Below are 22,509 nucleotides of genomic sequence, written 5' to 3' on the forward strand. Positions count from 1 at the left end.
CATCAATCTCCCTGTTTTCTTTCCTAACTTCCAGAATAAGGGAGAGTATAAATTGCATTTGCTTGATCCTCATAGGCAACTGAGTTTCTATTTGCATAGAACAAAAACCTTTCTTAAGTCTGATCAGCTTTTTATTTCCTTTTCTAAGCCTTTCTTAGGAAAACCTGTTTCTAAAGTAATGATTGCTCGTTGAATCTCTCATTGCATAGCTTTGGCCTATAAAGCCAAAGGATTATCTCCACCAGGTCATGTCAGGGCACATTCTACCAGGTCTGTGGCTACTTCAGGGGCCTTTTGTTCTAGTATTTCTTTAGATGATATTTGATCTGCAGCTACTTGGACATCATCACACACGTTTATTTTGCCTTATAAGTTAGATCAACTGTCCAGAGGCTGGGCATCCTTTGACTCTGCTGTGTTCTGGAACATCTTTCCATGAGGACCTCCCAGGGTTTTTTTGGTAGCTGTGGACTCTGTCTCACAGGTTGAAGATCAAATGAAAACAACAACTTAAGATAAAGTTAGGTACTCACCATAATGCTCTATCTGAGTTGTTGCTTTTCATTTGTCTTTAACTGTCCCCCCCCCCCCCCCGTCTTACGTGGGCTGTGTTGTGGACTGGATGGATGAGACATACCCTCTACTCTGGTGAGCCTTTGTCTTCCTTTTGGTGCTTATGGGTGCTAATGCCAAAGTGTTAGGCACATGGTTAGGTTGGGGTCCTACTGTTTGCAGCAAACTCGCTCTGAGTGGAGGAGGGAGACCGGTGTTATGGGTAGGGGAAGAGCTTGGATCCGATGCTGGAAAATGTGGACCGGATCCGTATTCCCACAGTTTGAAGACAAATGAAAAGCAACATCTCAGACAGAACGTTATGGTGAGCTCCTCTAGCAATTGGTATAAGTACATCCTTTGTCTTTGTCCATCTGCAGAATATCCACCCTGAAATCCTTTCTTTGTCAAATTCACATGCTCAGTTTTTCCAAATGTGTCTCCTGTAGCATTGATGTTTGCACTCTGCATTTCGTGGTATAATTAAGTATCCTTTCCATGAGACCATTCACATTCCAAAATAATATGGAAAGTGTCACCATTATGGTATGAAGTCATTATTCCCGTGTATTATATGTAGCCGCTTTTTTAAATGTCTGATTCCTCCTTTTATGATAACATGCACCCAGTAATATTTGGTAGGTTAATTCGTTATACATTTTTTTCCTTCTTAACATTGGAACCTATGTCATATTTTATGAGACTTTTTGTTTTAATAAAACCCTCAAACAAAAAGGCTTATAGTGCCTGCATATTTGAACTGTTTCTTACTGAAATTGGTACACCTTGTTTGCGGTAGCATAGACTAGATACAGGCCTGCTGAATCTAGCTTTGTTTGTATGCTTGTTGCTTGTTTGCTTGTTATTTCCCTGAAATGCTAATTCCACCTAAAACGCGGCTTTTCTGCGCTTCTGTGGTCCCTAGTGATATCTGCATTGCTTACTGTACTTATTTCCTTGTTTCACTTGAAAGAAAGTTACTGCTTGTCGGTTTTGCATTTAAGTTACCTGTAACTCATTGCATTTAAGTTACCTGGCACTTGCTCACTAAAGCAATTATATAAGTCAGCACTACAAAATTAAAAGCACTACACCCTCACAAACTCCCCTTGAGTACCTTGTTCCCCATTGGCCCTTTTTTCAATTATAAAGGAATTCCCAATACTATTCTAGCATGTCCAAAGGTCAGTTGTCAATCTCCTCTCTGGTCCAGCTGGTGAATCTGGGAATCTTGAGGCAATGTTACAACTGCCTCATGTACACAGACAACCCTCTCCTCCTCCCAACAAATTCCAACACATGTGAGAGATGCAGCCATATAGCCAAACTGGAGGCTAAGCTCTCTCAACTCAGTACTGGCGTAACCAGTCAGGAGGAGAAGGAAACCACACTCACTACAATTTCAGTCTCACATAGACCTACCACGACAGCAAACCACAACACACCTGATACACTTGTAATAGGTGACTCTATCGTCAGGCACACTGACGTCCTGCTCACCAGGCTGAACAAGGAGAAGGTCACGGTGAGCTGCCTGTCGGGCGCTAGGATCCGCCACATAACACAAGCACTCAGGTCACTCCAAGGCAAATACAAATATGACTCAGTCATTGTCCATGCTGGTGTGAATGACCTGAGACGTACCTCCCTGGACTACATGAAAAGAGACATAGAGGAGCTCTCTGAACATGTAGCCCAGGCCGGTATGACCCTGACCTTGAGTAGCATCTTACCCTCACCAAGAATGATGCCACAATATGAAGACAAGATGATCAATTTCAACAATTGGCTTAAATATTGGTGTCATTCAAAGGGGATCCAATGCCTGTCAGCCTGGGATGATATGCTCGACAAGCCACGATGCTTCGCTAGGGACGGCTTGCACCTGTCACCCCTGGGCTTTCAGATATTGGCAAAGGCTCTTGCTACCCCCATAGTGCCTTTTTTAGGCAAGGCTCAAAAGACCAACCCACCTCCATAGGTATCACAAGGGATAAGAAACTAAGAGTAATGCTACTCAATGCCAGAAGTCTAAACCTCAAGATGCATGCACTCAAAACTCTCCTTAGCATGGAGAACATCGATATCTGTGCAGTAACAGAAACCTGGTTCAAGGCTCCCGAGAGCACCCCAGCACTACCAGCTTATACCTCATACCATGCTTTTCTGCCCCAAAACTTGGACTGAACCACAAAAGGAGGGGGAGTATCAATATTTGTCAAAGATACCCACACCTCCAGGTTGGTGGCACAGCACGAAGCATCAGAGACTATCCATGTGCAACTAACAGTGGGTAAAACTGCCTTCCAGTTTATAGCCTGCTACAGACCACCCTCCCAAACCCAGGAACCCCACTCGGCCTTCCTGAGAACACTGGAAAATATGAAGGTCTCTTCAAACACCATTATATTGGGTGACTTCAACTACCCAAACATAGACTGGGAGCATTACTCTAGCTCCAACACCCTAGCCCAAAGGTTCCTAGAATTTATAAACTCAAATGCTATGGAACAACTTTGTTACCACTCCCACAAGAGGGGAAAACAGACTGGACCTGATCATCACCAACATGGGGACTCTATGCTCCAGACCAGAAGTGTATCCCTCACTGGTAAGATCAGACCATAAACTAATCTCACTGGATATTCACATCCCGACCCCACCCCCTGCCCAGAAAACCACAGTGAAAAACTTCTCTAAAGCAAATTTCACACTCCTCAAAACTGAGGTGGAATCCTTCAAAGCCCCCGGCCCTGTGGAAAATACGGCCCAGACCGCAGAATCCTTTATAAACGCATTCTATGAACACCTTCAGGAATGCATGGATCATGCAGTCCCAAATAAAACCAAGACACAATCCTCCAAAGGCAGACTGTCCTGTCTGGTGGACCCCAGCCATAAACAAACTATACAATAGAAGGAGGAAGCTACTACATGATAGAGCAAAATCCCAAAAAGGGAAGTCAACTCTGATCAGTATTAGCAAAAAACTACGGCCACTCATAAAATCGTCTAAGGCCAGCTTTGAGAGAAAAATTGCCCAGGACACTAAGGATAATCACAAGGCTTTCTTTAGTTATGTTAGGAACCTGGGTGGGAATTCCCAGATATGCTCAGAATTAGTCCAAAATGACAAAAAATACACCGAACCCACAGACATTGCCAACATCCTAGCTGACAGGTTCAGCGCAAACCGCCCCCCCCACCAAAAGGGCAAATATCTGTCCCAACAGAGTGCTGCCCCCCGACATCTCAGATGCTCAGGTAAGAGCCACCCTCTCCAAAGCAAAAAACACAGCATCAATGGGACCAGACAGTGTCCAGGGCTGCATCCTACATGAACTCCAAGAAGAGCTAAACCCAAACATAAAACTACTGTTCAATCTCAGCCTTACTACAGAATATGTACCCAAAGAGTGGCATACAGCAACAGTGGTCCCTCTCCACAAAGGTGGTGCCTCAACGGATCCTGGAAACTATCGCCCCATAAGCCTGACTAGCTTGGTCTGCAAGCTATGGAAAGGATCATCATGGACCTCATAAATAAAGATATTGGGGACCTACAGACACTGGATCCTACCCAGTTCGGCTTTGTTAAGGGCAGATCCTGCCTCTTAAACCTGGTCAATTTCTTTGAAACCGTCACCAAGGCCATCGACGAGGGGAAGGTGGTCCACACAGCTTCCTGGACCTCGCAAAAGCCTTCGATACAATACCCCACTCGGGCATTATAGATAAGCTCACCAGCTTAAATATAAACCCCTGTGTCAGTAGATGGGTTGCAAACTGGCTCAAGGACAGAACCCACATGGTTAAAACTGCTGGAGCCATGTCAGACTCCAAACCAGTTACAAGTGGCGTCCCTCAAGGCTCAGTCCTGGGACCTCTCTTGTCCGGTATATATTTCTCGGAGGTACAGGCCAACACGGAAGGACTGTGGCTGACCAAGTTCGCAGATGACTGCAAACTGGGCGCCATAATCGACTCTCCAGCCGACACAAGCATCCTCCAAAAGGGCCTCATAGAAACAGACAACTGGTGCCTGAGCCATGGCCTCAAGCTAAACGCCAAAAAATGTATAGTCATCCCCTTTGGCAAAAACAAAGTGCCCACAAATTACCACATAGGTGGTAATCCATTAAGTACAGAAGAAGTAATTAGGGACTTGGGGACCCAAGTTGATAGCAATCTCTCATTTGACAACCACGTGGCCAAAGTGGTTAGAAAAACATTTTATACAGCCCACCTAATCATGAAGGGATTCACATCTAGATCAGGGGAGGTCATTGTGCTTCTTTACTCATCCCTCATCAGGCCCATAATTGAGTACAATGCCCCTTTTGGGATGTACCTTACCAGACACCTGCAGCAACTGGAAAGACCCCAAAAGTACCTCACCAAGAGGATCAAAGGGCTCAAACAGATGCCATATGCTGCCCGGTTAAAGAAACTCCAGCTCTACTCAGTGGCATACCACCTGCTCAGAGACGATCTGTGCCTGACATATGAAGCCATGTCCAACCCGGAATTAATGGACATGCTGCACCTCAGAAAATCCAAATCCCATCGAGCTACGAGCTCGAGAGACTTGAACCTCATCACTGAAATAAATAGGACATGCTGGAGGGACAGATTCATAACCCAGAGGCTCCCTTCACTCTGGAATAAAATCCCAGTCCAGGTTAGGCAGAGTCCCTCATTGACTCTCTTCAAGAGGAATCTTGATGAGTGGATGGGAGATCGTAGGTTCCCGGGTATCACTTCTGTGTCACTGTTAGACAGAGGCACAGTATACTAACCTCGAAAAGGGCATAGCAAAATTAATTAAAAATGGGTGGTGAAAGCCAAACACTCTCTGGCTAGGCTTTTAAATGCCCTAGGGCAGATAGCCTAGTATGAACCTATGAAAAAAATAGACACATCCCCGGAACACCCTATTAACTTAATACAAACACGCACAACTATGTACATCTGTAAATAATGAATTTCCTCTGTCATAATAGGAATATTTGTGCCAAATAGACAGCTGCTAACATAGGCCCTAGTTAACCTGAAAGTGAGATGATCTATACTTAGACGCATATTACTGGCTGTGCTTCTACTTACACTAAGTGGTGTCTGTTCATCCTTTTTTAAATCTCTTTCCCCCTCCCCAATGTGAAAACTGCTTGCATATTTTCAGAAATCATAGCCATGGAGAAGTCAGTGTTCTGTCTTTTATTTCCCTATTATCAGCTTGCCTCCATGAAAAAGTAAGACAAAAAAATAAAAATGAGCTTGAAAGATGAGCTGAAACAGTTATTGCTGAAGGAAAATGTTTCATTATATTCGGTGCTCTCATATTTACTTGTTTCCACTTAAAATTTATTAGATTAAGCCAGGGGTCTTAATTCAGACATTTATATATGCAACATTAAGAAAAACATATCAGCTCTTCATATATTTTGATCTGTGTACTTTTACACTCCATTTCCCACCTCAGCAACCCAAGATTACAGCCTATTAACTTAAACATGCTTTTGTCAAGCTCTTCTTCTCTTTTTGCACTGTAATGTCTACATTTCTAAATACAAAAATAAGAAAGGAAGAGAAAAAAAAGGCATCTATTTACTTTAATAACTTTATCACATTCAAGAACAACTAAAACTACTTTACTATAAAATATACTGTTTATATTGTGAAAAGTCGCATAGATATACTGTTAAGAAAATACATTGTTTTTCTTAAACAAACCATGAAAAAACTTTGCAGTGTGGAGAGTATGATGTTCATTTCCTGAATTATTTTATGCACCTAGTTTACTTAATAAAAATTGATCTGTAAAATATGAGCTACAAAATAATCAAATAGTAGGTAGTCCACAGATGAGTTAAAAATGGAGTATCCTTTATTGAAACACACACAGGCAATCCTAGTTTAGTATAATGAAAATCATCAAAAACATTCCTTGTTTATATGTAATCAGGTTGTTTGGAGCAAGGGAATGGTTACAGACCTCCATTCTGTTAAGAGCAGTAAAAGCATTAAAATCATTCCTTTAGCCAAGTCCCTCTTCCTACTTACCACCATAGTGTAATCTGAGACTGTAATACCTAAAAAGTGAAACCAAAAAGCTAGAGACAAATTAAAATACAAGAACAGCTTATTAACACTTTATATAGGCTAACCAACTAATCCAAAAATGTATTAATTGAGAAACTAACTGACAAAATGAGTAAGTATGAAAAAGATCTACCACTTGACATCTACCAGAATAAATTTGATTAAATATAAATTAAACCACTTTTAACAAAGATTGCTTTCATATCAGATAAATACTTCATCAAGTTTGTGTGTCAGAAACAAATCATAATATGAATGAACAGGTCTACTTTGAAACATCTAAAACTCATAACATCTCATTTCATAACATTGAGACCAGAACATCTAAAACCCATAACATCTAACACTACAGATCACAAGAAAATAACATCCCCTCCACAGTTAACGACACCAAACTACCAAACACACTTTTTACTATGTTTCTGCATGGGGCAAGCCCCCCTGCAATCACCCCTGTGGGGGGCTCTGCCCGCCACACCCCCCAGAAATTAAATATACCAACTCCAAGATCGCAGTACAGTGGGAAAAAGTTAATTTCCTAACCCCACTGTATCAAGCCCCCCCTGCAGAAACATAGTAAAAAGTGTGTTTGGTAGTTTGGTGTCATATGTCGTTATATGTGGAGGGGATGTTATTTTCATGTGATTTATACTGTTAGATGTTATGAAATTCAATGTTATGGGTTTTAGATGTTTTGGGTTTTAGATGTTCTGGTCTCAGTGTTATAAAATTAGATGTTATGGGTTTTAGATGTTTTGAAGGGGGCCCGAATGAACACGTGTATAAATCTGTAAGTGAAACCCTAAATAGGATGAAAAACCTAAAAATAATTGCTAAGGTGGAAATATAGTGATACATTTTAAAAATAAAGCACTAAGGCCATGGGGATCTGTTAAAGTGTGGCATCAAACTAAGCAAACACTCTGGAAGTTTGCACTGTAACTTGTAATGGGTAGATCCCAGGTTTTGGATACAATCAAATTATGTTGTCACATATCAAACAAATGTGCATATTTATGGAACCGTAAGAGATTCTAAAAAAAGTGTAAACTGCAAATTCTTCAGCACAAATTATATTTATAGTAGCAGTATGTTTTTGGTTCTAGGTCTTAAAATGGATTTTATAAGTTACAGTAAACATAGTAACTATTAAGTTTTTAATATTTTGTAAAGAACCCACAGTATCTCAACAAACACTCAAGTTACACACAGTCAGTAGCATTTTGTTCATCGAACTGAGATCTTTCATATAAGGCTAAGGAGTTCTGTCTGTGTTACTTGGTTGTTGAGATATTAAGAAAAACATGAAATTTATGACAATGTAAGTAAATATTATATGAACAAAAATGAATGTCTCTTTACCTGCACTAGCCAGAGGTCAAATATCAATGCAGTTGTGTTTGCCATTGTGTACGCTTTAAGATGAAATCTTTTAATACTTTCTATGTGGCATGGTTTTGAAATTATTAATGCAGATATGAAAAAGCAATATTTGACATCTAGAGGCATCACTAGGATGTAACTACAGAAGTACTGGAGGCGTTACTTGGCTATAAGCCAGTTTAATGGTGTAGAGGAATAAAGCCCTAACTACGTTGCAGGGGACCTGACTTGGATAAGCAGCTCATGTTCCTGTAAATGCTAACCAAACTGGATAAGAATGAACGGAGGTGGCCATCTCACCACTCCTGAGGAAAGAGAAGATTCTTGGCTTGCTACATAGTACGACACTTTACAGAAATACTATATGTTAGCAGCTGGAGACCGAGCCAGCCAAGCCTCTGTATTCACCAGTATGCTGAAGATAATCTTACATGAGAAGGCATGCTTGTCCTCTGGGGACTTTGATAGTAAGTTTGCAGAGTCACAGAGAAGGAAGGGGTGGTGTTTCTACTGGGGAAGAGGGGAGGTTATCCCCCCCGCCCACCGGACCAACATGTTGACCCACTCCCAACCATCTGACTCATACCTGTGAATTTAGAGCTTTTCAGGACTCCTGGATAAAATGAATTGGCTGCGTTGCTTTTAGCCAGCCCAGCCTAGCCTAGGAATGCCCAGTAGAATTGGGCTGATTGGCTACCTGTAGTGCAGCCATTGGGTAATGTCCTGGGGGCAGCAAACTAAATTAACTAGTCAATCAATAAAAAAATAAATTCTCTGAAAATAGACAAGGGAACTGCTTGTTGATGTAGGGAGGAAGATCATAAAACTTGATTTATATGATGATTATTCTCGGACAGTGATGTAGTACATTAACTGTCATGTACAGCAGATAATTTGAACCCTTTTCAAGATTAATCATTTGTACAGAATTAATTTTCAAATCTGATGGTCATTTTTATGTGTTCCTCAACCTGTGGGTTCAGATCCGAACCCTGGATCTGACTCAGACGTTTTTATAGCTTAGGATCCAACTCTTGAGCTGCTCCCTTACCCACGATGCCCCTGTATGCCAGATTACCTCAGATCTCGTTTGCCATGCTTCAAGCAAATCTGAATTTCCCGTCTCGTGTAGCTCATAGTGGGTCTGGATCATGAGTGAAAATAAAGTTTAAATTTGCAAATTTTGTTCTTTCTATTTTTCTGTCACCCTTCCTTACCCTTTAAACAATTTTTGTTTTTATTTTCCGGTTTCTCCGTGCATCTGTAAAACTTTGTGTATACCGACTGGTATAGCTCTCATACCATTGTTGGTAGTTTCCTTTTTTCCTTTTTTCATGTTCATTAAAAAAAAAAAAAAAAAAAAAATTCCCATTAGTGTTTCTTGTAGTAGTTACCTTGACTTCTAACAGTGGCTGATAAATCAGATAAGCCAACTAAATTGAACAAAATGCACATCCGTGGGCACAAGATTACACAGTCTAATGCTCACAGGGAGTGTGTGTACTGTCTAGGCCTCAGTCACTTAGATGGGAATTGTGACATCTGTGCAGCTTTCAATGCCTGAGCAGTAAGTGACCATTGTAACAAATTAATATTGAAGGGCCTTCTTTCTCAGACTACTACTTCCTCTGTCACTGGCTCTTCAAAGGAATCAGGGGCTTAAACCCCCATGAAAAAGCAAAAGGAGCCCTGGGAGCACAGAAAATGCTCTCCTGCCCAGTGTCCTAAAAAGACTGCAACTGAGCCACTTGCCAGAATACTGAAGTTGTTGGATCCAAAGCCTTATTGTTATTGACTCCCCCTGACACCGAACTCTTAGTTCCTACCTGGAAGTCGTATCTCCAACTTTAAGGTCTCCCTTTGTTCAGGAGACCCCCAAAAAATCTTATAGACCACACTCCACTTCATCCTCCGTTATATCTTCCCAGAGTCTTTCCGAAGCAGAGGTAGACAGGATGATGATGAGATTCCTCAAGATGCAGATATAGATGGGGGTTTTGATTACTCTGTCCCCCACTGGATCCATGAGCCTACATCCTACATTTGTACCCTTGAATAACTCCTTCTCCGATCTAACCTCCTGATTCGGAGCCCTTGATTCCAGAGGTTTACATAGTTAATACATCATATCAGAAGGCCCTTCCATCCTTGGTTTTGATGACTTCTCTGATCCGATTGGCTCAGACCTTGTTAAAGCATGACGGATCTCAGATCTGAAGTGTCTTCCTCTGATCCGAGGGGATGTCCTTGACTTCCAAGTGTTTGGATCTATCAATTTCCCTTGGAGCCACGGCGCTGGACAGCTCTGCTCTGACTCCTCCTTTGCAGCATGGAATCCATGAGGGTCTGGGGTTCTCTGCTATGAGAGCTACTGTTCCAGAGGGACTGCCAAGGGCCTCTCCAGGTCCTTCTGCATTCGAAGTGGTGGAGAGGGTGTTCTTCCAGCTGAGAATTATTTTGACTTTACTTCCTTCTGATCCTGCTCCTATTCTGACTTCTGCACCTAAGCCTGCTTATCCTTCACCTCAAGGACAGCCAGACCCTAAGAGCTTCTGAGAATCTCTCCCTATGGAGCTCCCCCTCTCTTCTCTCACCTTCCCAGAACATCCCACTGAGGAGATCCCTCAAAATAGTGACTGTAAGAGGAGTCACTTAGATTCCCCTCAGCAATCTTTGACAGAAGACATGGACATTGATTAAGGAGAAGGGTCCCCAAGATCTCCATCTGATGTTTCCTTCAGAGACATCCTTTAAATCCTGCTGTGAAGAGGTGATTGGTCTCCGCAAAGCCCTTCCTCAGAGGAGTCAGTGTTCCTGAAAGCATTCAGATCTGGCCTATGTCTTGGGTGAACCCTGCTGTGGCTGACCTTATAGACTTTGTCTCCTGCAGGGCATGGAAGGAGGCAGACACTGTGGAGCCCATACCAAAAAGAGCTGACAAAATCCTCAGTATTCCTTTATATAAGCAACACTGGACAAAAGGTACCCCTGTAGATGCCATGGTTGTTACAGCAGCCACGAAGAAGGAGCTAGCCAAACAGATCCCACTGTCCATCCCCCTAACTGGGAGTCTAGGGCTTTGGACAAATTCTGGAAGCAGCTGTACACATTAGCAACCTTTGGACTGCAGTCGCAGAATTACTTGGCTCACTTTACCAGATTGCAGAGAGACTTACAAAGAAACTCTGTAACACTGCCCCGGGTCCATGCCTCAAGAGGAACAGAAAATCTTTTCCTCGAAAATGGCCACCCTACAATCCATCTTGAGCATGTCCACTCTCACACGCTGCTGAGGGTTCCTCAAGGTCCACCAGTTCAGGCATTGCCATAAGGAGACATACCTGGATGTGGCTTTGTGACTTTACAGAACCTTTCAAGGTGTCATTCATTAGTGCTCCCTTTGATGGATCATCACTGTTTGGGCCAACCATGAAAGATACTCTCTCCCAATGTGAAAAAGACAGGAAAACCTTGTCTGCTATTGGAATTCGATTAACTACCCCACAAAGACCATTTTCCAGGAACCAGTGTGGAGGTAAGAAATTGTGGTTCAAGAAATTACAAGGGTCTTTCCAGGATTTGCAGGAAGAGTTTTCCCCTAGAGGCAAAGAGGGAAATAAGTATTCTGGCAGACACCATCCACGTGGCAAAGGAGGTCTGCAGAACCAAGGATCTCAAGATTCTTTCTCGGATAGATGCTTACAGTGCTTGTGAGCAGTTGCCCGACTGTCTATGTCTGGAGGCAGTCAGGGGCGCCCATCCTTGCACCTAAATGCCTGGCTAGCCATTACAAACAACCATTGGTTGCAAAGGATCATATCCAGAGGATATTGCATTCCCTTTTTCAAAACTGCCATTCCAAACAAAAATCCTCCCAATATTTCATCCAGTCAGAGGAAGTCAGCAGCACAAGGAATCCAAAGCTGCTAGTCAAAAGAGTCATCCAGAAGGTCTCACCAGACCAAACAGGATCTAGAATCTCCTCAAGGTTCTTTTTAATGCTAAAAAAGACAGGGGACCTCAGACCAATCTGAGACCAATCCTGGATCTAAACTTCCTAAACAAATCCATAAAGAACTCAAAAGTTATGGATGGTCACGGTACAGTCTATTCTACCTCTCCTGCAAAAAAAGATGGCTGGATGTGCTCAGTAGATCTTAAAGATGCATTATATAATGTCAAAATGAACAAGCTGTCTCAAAGGTTTCTCCACTTCCAACTGGGAGCCAGTCATTACCAGTTCAGAGCTCTGCCCTTTGGTCTCACCACAGCACCCAGGGTGTTCACCAAATGCATGGGAGTAGTAGCAGCTCTCCTGAGACTGTTCAGATTCAGAATGTTTCCTTACATGGATGATTGGTTCTGGACTGCATTGACCAGACATCTACTCCTTCAAGCCAGGGATTATCTGCTTCACCTAGTGAATACTCTGGGAATCAAAGTAAATCCCAAAAAGTCTCAACTGCAGCCAGTCTAAGTGATAGATTTTGTAGGGGCGAGTCTAGACACTTACAACTACCAAGCCCTCTTGCCTTGAAACAGAATTCTGTCACTGAGATTACATATCAGACATATCTTAGTCATCCCTTTTCCACCAGCAGAATTCATTCTCAAAGCATTGGGTTCTATGGTTGCCACAATAAAGTTGATTCTTACAGCTCGCTTACACATGAGGATTTTTGAATGGACTATAGCAGTGCAATGGTCTTTTCACAGCTGTCTACTGAATCCTGTGACAATGTCTCGTGTGTGCAAAGACTCCCTGTCTTGGTGGCTTTGTTTGAGGGACATTGAGGAAGGACACCTGTTTATTCTCCCTCCCTCTATTGCTGCGTTGAACATGGATGCATCCCAGTTGGGGTGGAGGGGGTATTACTTTGGGATGAGTTGTTCAAGGCATATGGTCGACAAAGGAGACCAATCTGCATATCAGTGCTCAGAGATGAGAGCTGTGCTACTAGTGTTGCAGGCCTTACAGAGCTTTCGTCCTCTAGGGACTGTTGCATTACAGATGATATATCCATAGTCTGGTACATCAACAAACAAGGGGGAACCAGATCTTACCCCGTTTGTCAAGAAGCAGTGAGAGTTTGGCAATGGGCGGACTCTTCCAACCGCTTTTTAGTAGTAACTCACATTCTGGGGAAATCCAACATTCTAGCAGACAGGCTCAGCAGAACTTTCCTGATGCCTCATGAGTGGTCCGTCAGTCATTCTATGGCAAAGTTGATATTCCTCAAATGGGGCCAACCTTGCTGCAATCTCTTTGCATCCTCGTCCAACAGCAAATGCAACAGGTCCTTTGCACCTTGATCCTTCCTCAGGGGCAGTCACAGAGAGATGCTTTAGTCCATGCTTGGCCCTCCAGTCCCCTTTATGTTTATCCCCCTCTACTTGTTATCCCCAAATTTCTCCAGAAAGCACAGAGGTTGAAGAGCAAAGTGATCCTCATTGCACCCTTCTGGGCTGGACAGGCCTGGTTTCCCTTCCTTTGGTCTTGCCTCATGCATCCTCCCTGAATGCTGGATCCAAGTCCAGACCTCCTTTACTACCCTTCGGGATAGACTCGCCCAGATTTCATGGGCCTTAAATTGTCCCCATGGTTACTGCAGTGCCAGTGATGGCTAGACATACCTGGCTTTCCTCCCCAGTTAAAATAATCTTGGTATATTCACATAAAGCTTCCACCAGAAAAATTTACAAGAGCCAGTGGAAAAGATTCTCAATTTGGGCTCACCAAAAGCAAATGGATCCTTTTACCACTCCCATTCCTGCAATTCTTGACTTCCTTGTTTCAGATTTCCAGAATAGAGGAAGCTTCTCCACCGCCAAGGTAAAGTTGGCAGCCATATCCAATTACCACATAGCCGAAAACTCCTTTTCTTTGTCTTCTACCAAATTGGGTAAAGTCTACCTCAGAGGTACCTTCTTACTTAGGACTCCAATCAAAGATCCCACTCTTTCGTGGGACCTCACTATGGTTTTACAAGCCCTAGTTCACTTCCCCTTTGAAACCTTCTGCCAAAGCAGATCTCAAATTGTTATCATGGAAAACTATATTCTTGGTGCCTATAACCTCAGCTAGGAGAATTTTAGAATTGCAGGCAGTTTTCTCCAAGCCACCTTATTTAATTTTCCATAAAGAGAGAGTCAACCTATGTACAAATCTGACCTTTTTGCCAAAAGTTGATTCTGAACACAATATCTATCAAGTCATCAATCTTCCTGTATTTTTTTTCTAATTTCGAGAACAAGGGCAAATATGCCATTCACCTTTTAGATGTACATCGACAGTTACACTTTTTCTGGACAGAACAAAGGCCTTCAGATAATCTAACCAATTATTAGTTTCCTTTTCCAAAGGGGAATCATGTCTGCAAAGTAACCTTAGCTAAATGATTTACAGATTTCATTGCTAATGTTCACTCTGCAAAAGGTATCATGCTGCCTGGATATATGAAAGCACATTCTATCAAGTCAGTGTCCACCTTGGCAGCTTTTTGGTCTAGAGTATCTATCAATGATATTTGTGCAGCCGCCTCCTGGTCACATACTCATATCTTTGTTACACATTACAAGTTAGATATTATATCCAGAAATAGATCATCCTTTGGCTCTGCAGTGTTCCAGAATATCCTTCCATGAGGACCATCCAAGAGATATGTAGCTGAGGATCCTGTTCCACAGGTTAAGGAATGAATAAAAATGACATCATCAGATAAAGAAGTTATGCACTCAACATAATGTTCCATCTTTGTTGCCCATCTTCATTCTTCCTCAACCTCCCCCCTCCATTCCCTTTACCCTTCTGAGAAGACTTAGAGATGTTTCAGGAACCACTGTTTCTTTTGAGCTCCTGCTTTTATCTTCTTCTGTCTTATAATAATGAGTATATATATATATATATATATATATATATATATATATATATATATATATAGATAGATATAGAGATATATATAAATTATGCATATATAGCTGCAGCAAACTCAGTCTGCGTTAATCTGGAGGATGGGATATTATGGGTAAGGTAGAAGCTCGAGAGTCTGATCCTAAGCTATAAAAGCAGCCAAGTTGGATCAGAGGTTTGGATACGAACCCACAGGTTCAGGAAGAATGAAAATGGACAACATAGATGGAGAGTTATGGTGAGTACATAATTTCTTTTTTCTCACAAATTGTGACCTTCATATTTTGGGTCATTCTTGTACATATTTTGTTCCATTCAATTTTCCTGGTCTACTGCCTCAGACTACTGTCAACATGGATGCAGAAAAAGCAAGTGTGAGATAGTTCATCTGTGACTGTTGCTATATATGTAAGTTTTTGTCCATATTACAGGCTAGTAGATTCATTGATGTTATTTCCTTTGGATTCAGCACTATAATTTTATATTAAAATTACCGCATTAATAAAACAAAGCAGAACATTTTTAGGGGAGGCACAGCAGTTAGTATTGTCACCTCACAGCAAAAGGTTCTTCGGTTTGATTCTTGGCTGGGGTGCCATCTGTGTGGAGTCTACATGTCCTGCCTGCATTTGCTTGGGTTTCCTTTGGGTGCTCTGATTTACTCCCACATTCCAAAGACATGCATCTGGAACATTTTTCTCTGGACTGTGCTGAAAATGGGCTCTGTCCCAGTCGGAAATTCCCAGTAAATAATTGTTAATTAAATAAAATACAGTAAATAAATGTAGCATCAGTAGCATCAAAAAGCATTTACTGAATTACTGGAACCAGATCCTTTCTTCGTTGTTTGGTTTTAGAAGAGAGGAGATAATATTTCTAAATTCCATTTTAAAACATCTAGTGGAAAAAATAACAGCTTTTGTAAAAGTTATAGAATATAGATAGTGGAATGGGTGAAATGTCCTTTTTGTTTTGTTCACAGTCAAGTTAAGGAAATCTGTCCTTATCCTATTTTGAAATGTTTTATTATGAAAGAGTCAGTAAGTTTTAAAAAAGATAACGTTACTTTTTTTCTTTTATTGGAATGTTGATATAGTTAACATTTATAGAGCATATTAAACTAGATAAAAACAGAAAGTCAAAGAAAGAAAAAGAAATCACAAAGCATCTACTTTATGGAAAAAAAAATATTCCCACAAACTCCACTGGCTACCCAGTCGAATTGAACAGGATGACTGCACATAGCCGTCAGTGCAGAACATTGTAAGACGTATGTGCATATTTCAGTTAAATTATTTGGACATGTTTAGCTTTAAATAAAATTGCAGGGTGCCAATTATGCAATTGCAGCCATCACAAATCAAGGTGGGAGACAAGGTTCACATTTTTCCAGAATCGATTTATAGCCCATAAATAAACTTTGACCAGAAATGAGCCAGTTTTGTCTAGTGACATATTGAAAGTACAAAGAAATTAAAAAAGAACCCATGTCTAGCTAAAAATGGTCACAGAATTGTTTGTGCCTTTTTGCTTGGGAACCTTTCAGTTGATCGACAGTACATCGTCCCGAGTATGGGTTTTGTGATGAAATGATGCCAAAAGCAGTTTCAGTGATAGTAAAGTTTTCCTTTTTTTTCCCACTGCTACGAAACTCTGGACTATTTAAATTTGGGAGCCATATCACATCAGGGGATGCCAAAGGGCTTGCTCTCTGCAAAAAAAAAAAAAAAAAAAAAATCTCTGAGATTCGTTAGAAGTTCTTTCAGCGAGATTTTTTTCAGAGTGCTGGGATTTGCATTATCTTTTGTTTTGTTGACATGTATCTTTTTACTTGGACTTTTGCATATGGACCCTTTCACTTTGTCATAAAATTAGCAAGGTTTTTGAATAAACTTGCGTCTTTTTAATGGCTATTGGCAGTATATCCAGTTTAAAACACCAAATTTATTAATTTATATGTAACAAAATATAGAATACCAATGATAGTGTTTTTAACCTTCTAATACACTTGCTCGTGAGAGTGTTATATATGCTTTAAAACCCAGAACCAATAGAATACAGAGTACTTTAGAAAGTCCAGAATGCTAATTAATGGTCATTGATTGCTCAGAACAGTGTTTTTATTATGAGAAAGATAGTAAATTCATTGTTTTATGACACACTAATAAAAGTAAGTCTGTTTTACTGTCGATTGTGTCTTGAACAGAAATTTAAACATGACCCTTATGCAGCTACATTTGGAGGATTTTCCAAGCTTGCACATTTGTTTTTGGATACTTTGCGTCCAGATGCATCACAGTTTCGGCCTGCTGCAGAAATTGCAGATTTTCTACCTGAAGCCATTTCAGGTCTGGAAATAAGTCAACATGAAGAGCCTGGATATGAAGTCATAAAACGGGTGAGTGTTGACATTTAGACAGTGGAGGTCTTGCTGTACTTTAAAAGTTAACAGATACTGTGTAATACTTTATACTGACTATATTGTGACTGTATGAAGAATATATGGACACTTCTATTTTTGTCAAGGATCTGATAAGATACTGTGTGACACTTAACCATTAGGCTTAACTCTGTTGTAATGCCTCATGTAAATATCCTAAAGAAATCTCTGGTACTTCTCCCTAGATTTCATTTGGTCAGCTGACGTAATAAAAGTGTTATACAACTAAGTCTAGATAAACCAAAATTTACATACAAATGTTGTTGTTGTCTTTCGACTTTTCCCGGTTAGGGGTTGCCATAGCTTAATTCTGGTCCGCTAATGATTGGCAGTAGATTTTGAGGAACGCCGAGGTGCCAGCTCGATGTTCAACCTTCAGCGAAGGCACGCCCATTTACGCATGTCTTTCGAATGCCCACCCAACCGCGGGGAGGACATGCAGACTCCACACAGAAGGCACTCCCTGGACTCCAGCCAAGAATATGCATAAAAATTTAAAACATAAGCTTTGCTAATAGACCAGAATTTTTTTTAATAAACCTTATAGTAATGGATTGGCACTTTTCCTTGTAATGAGTGTCATTACTGTAGCAATATTAATAGAGCAAATATTCCATGTGAGAGTGTTCAATCTCGCCGTTTGTTCTTACATGAGTTGAAAACTCTCGGCTCGGAGTCGCGGCCGCGCGATCTTATGAGGAAGGTATTGTCTTGTCATCCAACCAGTCCCAGCCCTTATGACCATCACAGCATATCTCATTCGCAAAACACACCTGTCTTGGTGGTTGCAAATTTAATCTCTCGCCGGTGACCGACCGTTTGTGTTACCAACAGCTAGAAGCTACTTTGCTATATATTACCCTAGGGGATACAGGGCCGCAGGGAGTTCTGTTTGGATTTGGCCCCGCGTCTCCTATCGCCTTTCCCTATACCTCTGATACGAGATTTCTGAAAGAAGCCCAGGAAAGGACTGGACTGTAATTCTCATTGCCCCATTCTGGCCTTGTCAAATTTGGTTTCCCTTTCTTCTCCAGGCACACCATCCCCTGGATCCTGGACCCCTGGACCGGTGCCAGATCTACTGAACCGCTTGTGGATTCTAAAACCTTCTTTTTCCCAGCTAATGCTACCACCCTGAACCACAGCCTCTTCCTGTTCCTTAAAGTTCTTTGTCTGGAAAACTCTCTCTTTAGCTAGCTAGCTCAGCTAAGTGTGTAGTCGAAACTTCAAGCTCTCTTTCTTTCCAACCCATATTTAATTTTATCATCCTATAACTTCTAGACTACACGTTTAATCTCAGTTCCAGTTATGATACTATAAATGTCTGTATTGCCACATGTGAGATATCCCCTGCCTTTTTTGTAGTTGAAGGAAGGGATAGGAAATGTGTGACATCAGAAGAAGTGTTAGTACTAATACTTTGTGTAAGCATGTTAGTGAAACAGTGAAGATTATTGTTTTAAGTTTTCTGTATTAAATATAATGGACACCCAGGATTTTATGGGTATGTTAAACTGCAACCAGTTTTAAGGCTGGGCATTATAGATAATTGAATAATGAATGCTTAATTAGATTTTTAATGGAATCATTGCACTCTAGGATGGTATTTAATATAGTGTTTGAAATACTTTTATATATTCAACTTGATAAAGCATTTTTGAAAAAGCTTAAGGCTTGTTGGATTATTATATTTTATGAAAACTCTGTCTGTGATTCTTGTGCTTTGTGTGTTTTTGTGTGTTTTTTCTATCTTTGAATACTGTCAGAGTGTGTAGAGGTTTTACCCTTGGTTAATCCTTGGTATATTCTTTGCAAGTTTGTCTTTTGAATGGTCACAGGACATGGATAATGTTGAATAGAATAGATTTTCTTGGTCACTTAGATGGGCATTTGAAGTCAGTTTTACAGGTGCAGCTGAATCCCTTACATAACGTGACTGTTACATTGTTAAATACCAGGATGAATCCAGTGAATGTTACTTAAAACATTTAAACATGTGCAGTGGCAACATCCTAATTTTGAAGCATACATTGGTTTGAATATAGTTCTGAGACGTCTTTGTATTTTAAAAATGTCTACTTATGACATTACATACCCAGAGCTTCTGAGGAAATGGCAGCTGTTGTTCATTAGCTTTGACGCTGATTATATGAAGTTTTTTTTTTGTTTCTTACATCAGTGGTGGATGGACTTAAAAAGGATATTGTGGAGTTAAAAAAGCAGATAAGTAATGATGCAGTGAGTATGGGTAGACTACAAATCTATAATGATATTTAATGTTTTTCTTTTTGGCCGAGGTTTCAATCATGTGATCACTAACTCCTTGAATGTTACACTCAGAATTCAGGAAGTAATGATGTGGAGATGCAGACAGCACATGTGAGCAGTGATACAATGGTAAGGGTCAATGAGAATGTGGTATCAGCATTGGACCTTTTAGATTTCCTAGCATTGCTACAGACAGATCCCTGCCACAGAGGAACAATACTCACAACAGTCAAGGAGCGAAGGGGGCAGGGGATATGGTCATGGCTATTAAGGGTCAACAAGAAGTTGCTTAAGACTAAGATAGTGGATTTCGACAGTGCAATTAACTTGTTTAAGTATGTGCTGACCAAGGAAGAACTCTGTTAAATAGGGGTCTTTCATTAATACCATCTCACAATGGAGAGTTGTCTAGCTATTTAACTGAAATTTACGTGTTTGCATGTAGGTTGAGCTTGAGTTTGTTTCCTAATGATAATGCTGTAATGGGGCCTTATTGAGATGACCTAGTACGTTTATCCCTGTGAGTAACACTTTAATTCAAGCATTTTTAACATGATGTGAGAATAATATTTATGAATCGTTTGAAGAGTCTTAATAAATGTTATAATTTAAATACTAGGGAAAGAGAGGCATTAAATAAATTAATGCACCTGTGCTAATGTAGTAATGACTATATTGAAAGACAATTAAGAATGTCTACAAAGATAATTTACTCTTCAAAGGGTTATTTGTTGATGCTATTTTTTGGTTGTAGGCTGGAAATGAAGGGGGGATATAATTTTTTGTGGATTATTTACGCAGTAGTTTGGTTTTCTTAAAATTTCTTAAATTTTAAATTGTCTTATTCAGTAAAATAAAAAAAAATATAGTTTGGTCTTCTTAAAATTTAAATTATCTTATTCAGAAATTGCAGTTTTTGGATGTGTACTTACAAAATCTAATGTAGGAGAAATTATTGTGTAAAATCAAATTTGTAAAGTCAAATGCATACAATGCAGTGAACCAACATCTAGCATCACAAATAAAACACTCAAAATACTCACATTCTCTAAATCATTGCTGTCCTTTACTTCACATCTTCATTTACTTAACAGCTTCATTACCAGTATTAACTTATCTAAAAATATCCTATATTCAGTAAGGTCCCTTTCACATGCTAAATAAAATGCTTCTACTATAGGGTGTAAATGAGGGATGAAGCAACTTGGTTTCCTAAAATTATTATTAATAGCTTGCTCAGATGTATTGAACATATATTTCAACATTACATTACGGATAAACAATTTCACATCAGTAATTTTATCACATGTATTGCTTTATGTAGCTGAAATAAAGGATAATTCCTTATTCAAAATATTCTGTTCTCTATCATTTAAAATATGGTCTAACAAATTATTAATTATCAATTGTCCTTGGTGTTCCACATCTTTTTCAATGTGGGAAGCTGTGTCCGATCAATCAATCTTGTTCTTCTCTTCCTTCCATGACTGGCTGATCTGGCTATTTTCGATGTATCCCTTATTAGTAATGGAAGTGGGGGAAAAACCTGTAGACTATCCATATTGGGAGGTGGTGTTGTCTTTCTCCTTACATCTCCATTGTGCATATGTACAAAGGCGGTATCAGCGGTAACTGCTGCTTTTTCATTGTCTTTCTCTTTATGTTGTTTCCGTAATGAATTGTCAAGGGCTACAGGAACTGCCCCAACAGTACTAGTCCCTGCAGTCTCCTTACAGGAGGGATCAACCAGGCCCTAATCATTTTTCCGCCCACTAAAACACATCCATATCTAAAATCTGCCAAGTCCCTAGAAAACTTGCATTTCTTATGCATTTGTTTCTTATTTTCATACAGTAGCACATTATTGGCTAATTGCTCGATCACTGATGCAGCAGCTTCAGTTGGATACGTATCAAACAATGTTCTTTGCTTATTTTCCACTGCTGCAACTAAATCTCTCTCTATTGGTAAAAAATGTTCAATAAGTAATTTAATATAAGCAAAACCTGTATCAGTATTTATATGTTGCCATTTAGCGAATAGGTCTGGATTTTGTTGACCATAAGTAGGCATTTTATGTGTTCTTAATCCTCATGGAATTACCTTAAAATGAAGGCACGCTTCGAGATGCAGTCTTTGCAATTGAAGCATTTTAAGATTCAAAACGTCATTCTCTAGATCTCTGTGTGTTTGCAAAAACTTAGCGGTAGATGAAATAGCTTGGTCATTTGCTTTGACATATTCACACTGCAGTAGTGGATTGCTCTCTGTCCTTGTAAAGACTGATCATATTCATTTTTATTTTGACCATCAGATGTCAGCATTTGGCCATTTGTATTAGGCAACATGCTGAATAACTTTTTTTCACATTTGTTCTCTCTAAATTGTTATTAAATTGGTGATTGATTTAAATATGATTAGGTATACATAAAGTATATGTATATTTTTCCATATATGCATGTTTTATATTGATTTGTAGAATTTCTTATTAATTTAAAACAAACTTTTCTGTTTCTATTTTCGTTTGCTGTATCACATGTGCTATTATGGTTTCTTTTATATATATATTTTTATGTGTGTGTGTGTGTATGTGTATGTATATATATATATATATATCTATATATATATATATATATATATATATATATATATATATATTCACTTTATTTTTATTTTATTTTACATTTGCTGACCGGGATAGTCCGACTGGATACATGTCCATTTTCAGCGGAGGCCCTGGGAGAAAAACTCAAATGGTAGTTACAAAATAAACATACATAGTACAAATTAAGAACAGTTTTCAGACACTGTAGAGACACGGGAGGTAAACAATCACACAAACTTGTGAAATAGT

The 22,509-nt window shown here is 40.0% G+C and overlaps 1 protein-coding gene across 1 annotated transcript in view; it reads left to right on the plus strand.

Annotated features, from left to right (window-relative positions):
- TBC1D15 (TBC1 domain family member 15) overlaps positions 1-22,509 on the plus strand; it is a 2,197,436-nt gene that overhangs the window by 693,768 nt on the left and 1,481,159 nt on the right. Inside the window, exon 8 of the mRNA XM_044057253.1 lies at positions 17,154-17,345. Within this exon, the coding sequence (XP_043913188.1) occupies positions 17,154-17,345 (192 nt within the window). The remainder of the gene's footprint in view (positions 1-17,153; positions 17,346-22,509) is intronic.

Source organism: Protopterus annectens, chromosome 15.part0 (genome assembly GCF_019279795.1).
Source record: "Protopterus annectens isolate FY-2018-M chromosome 15.part0, PAN1.0, whole genome shotgun sequence".
Taxonomy (NCBI): Eukaryota; Metazoa; Chordata; order Ceratodontiformes; family Protopteridae; genus Protopterus; species Protopterus annectens.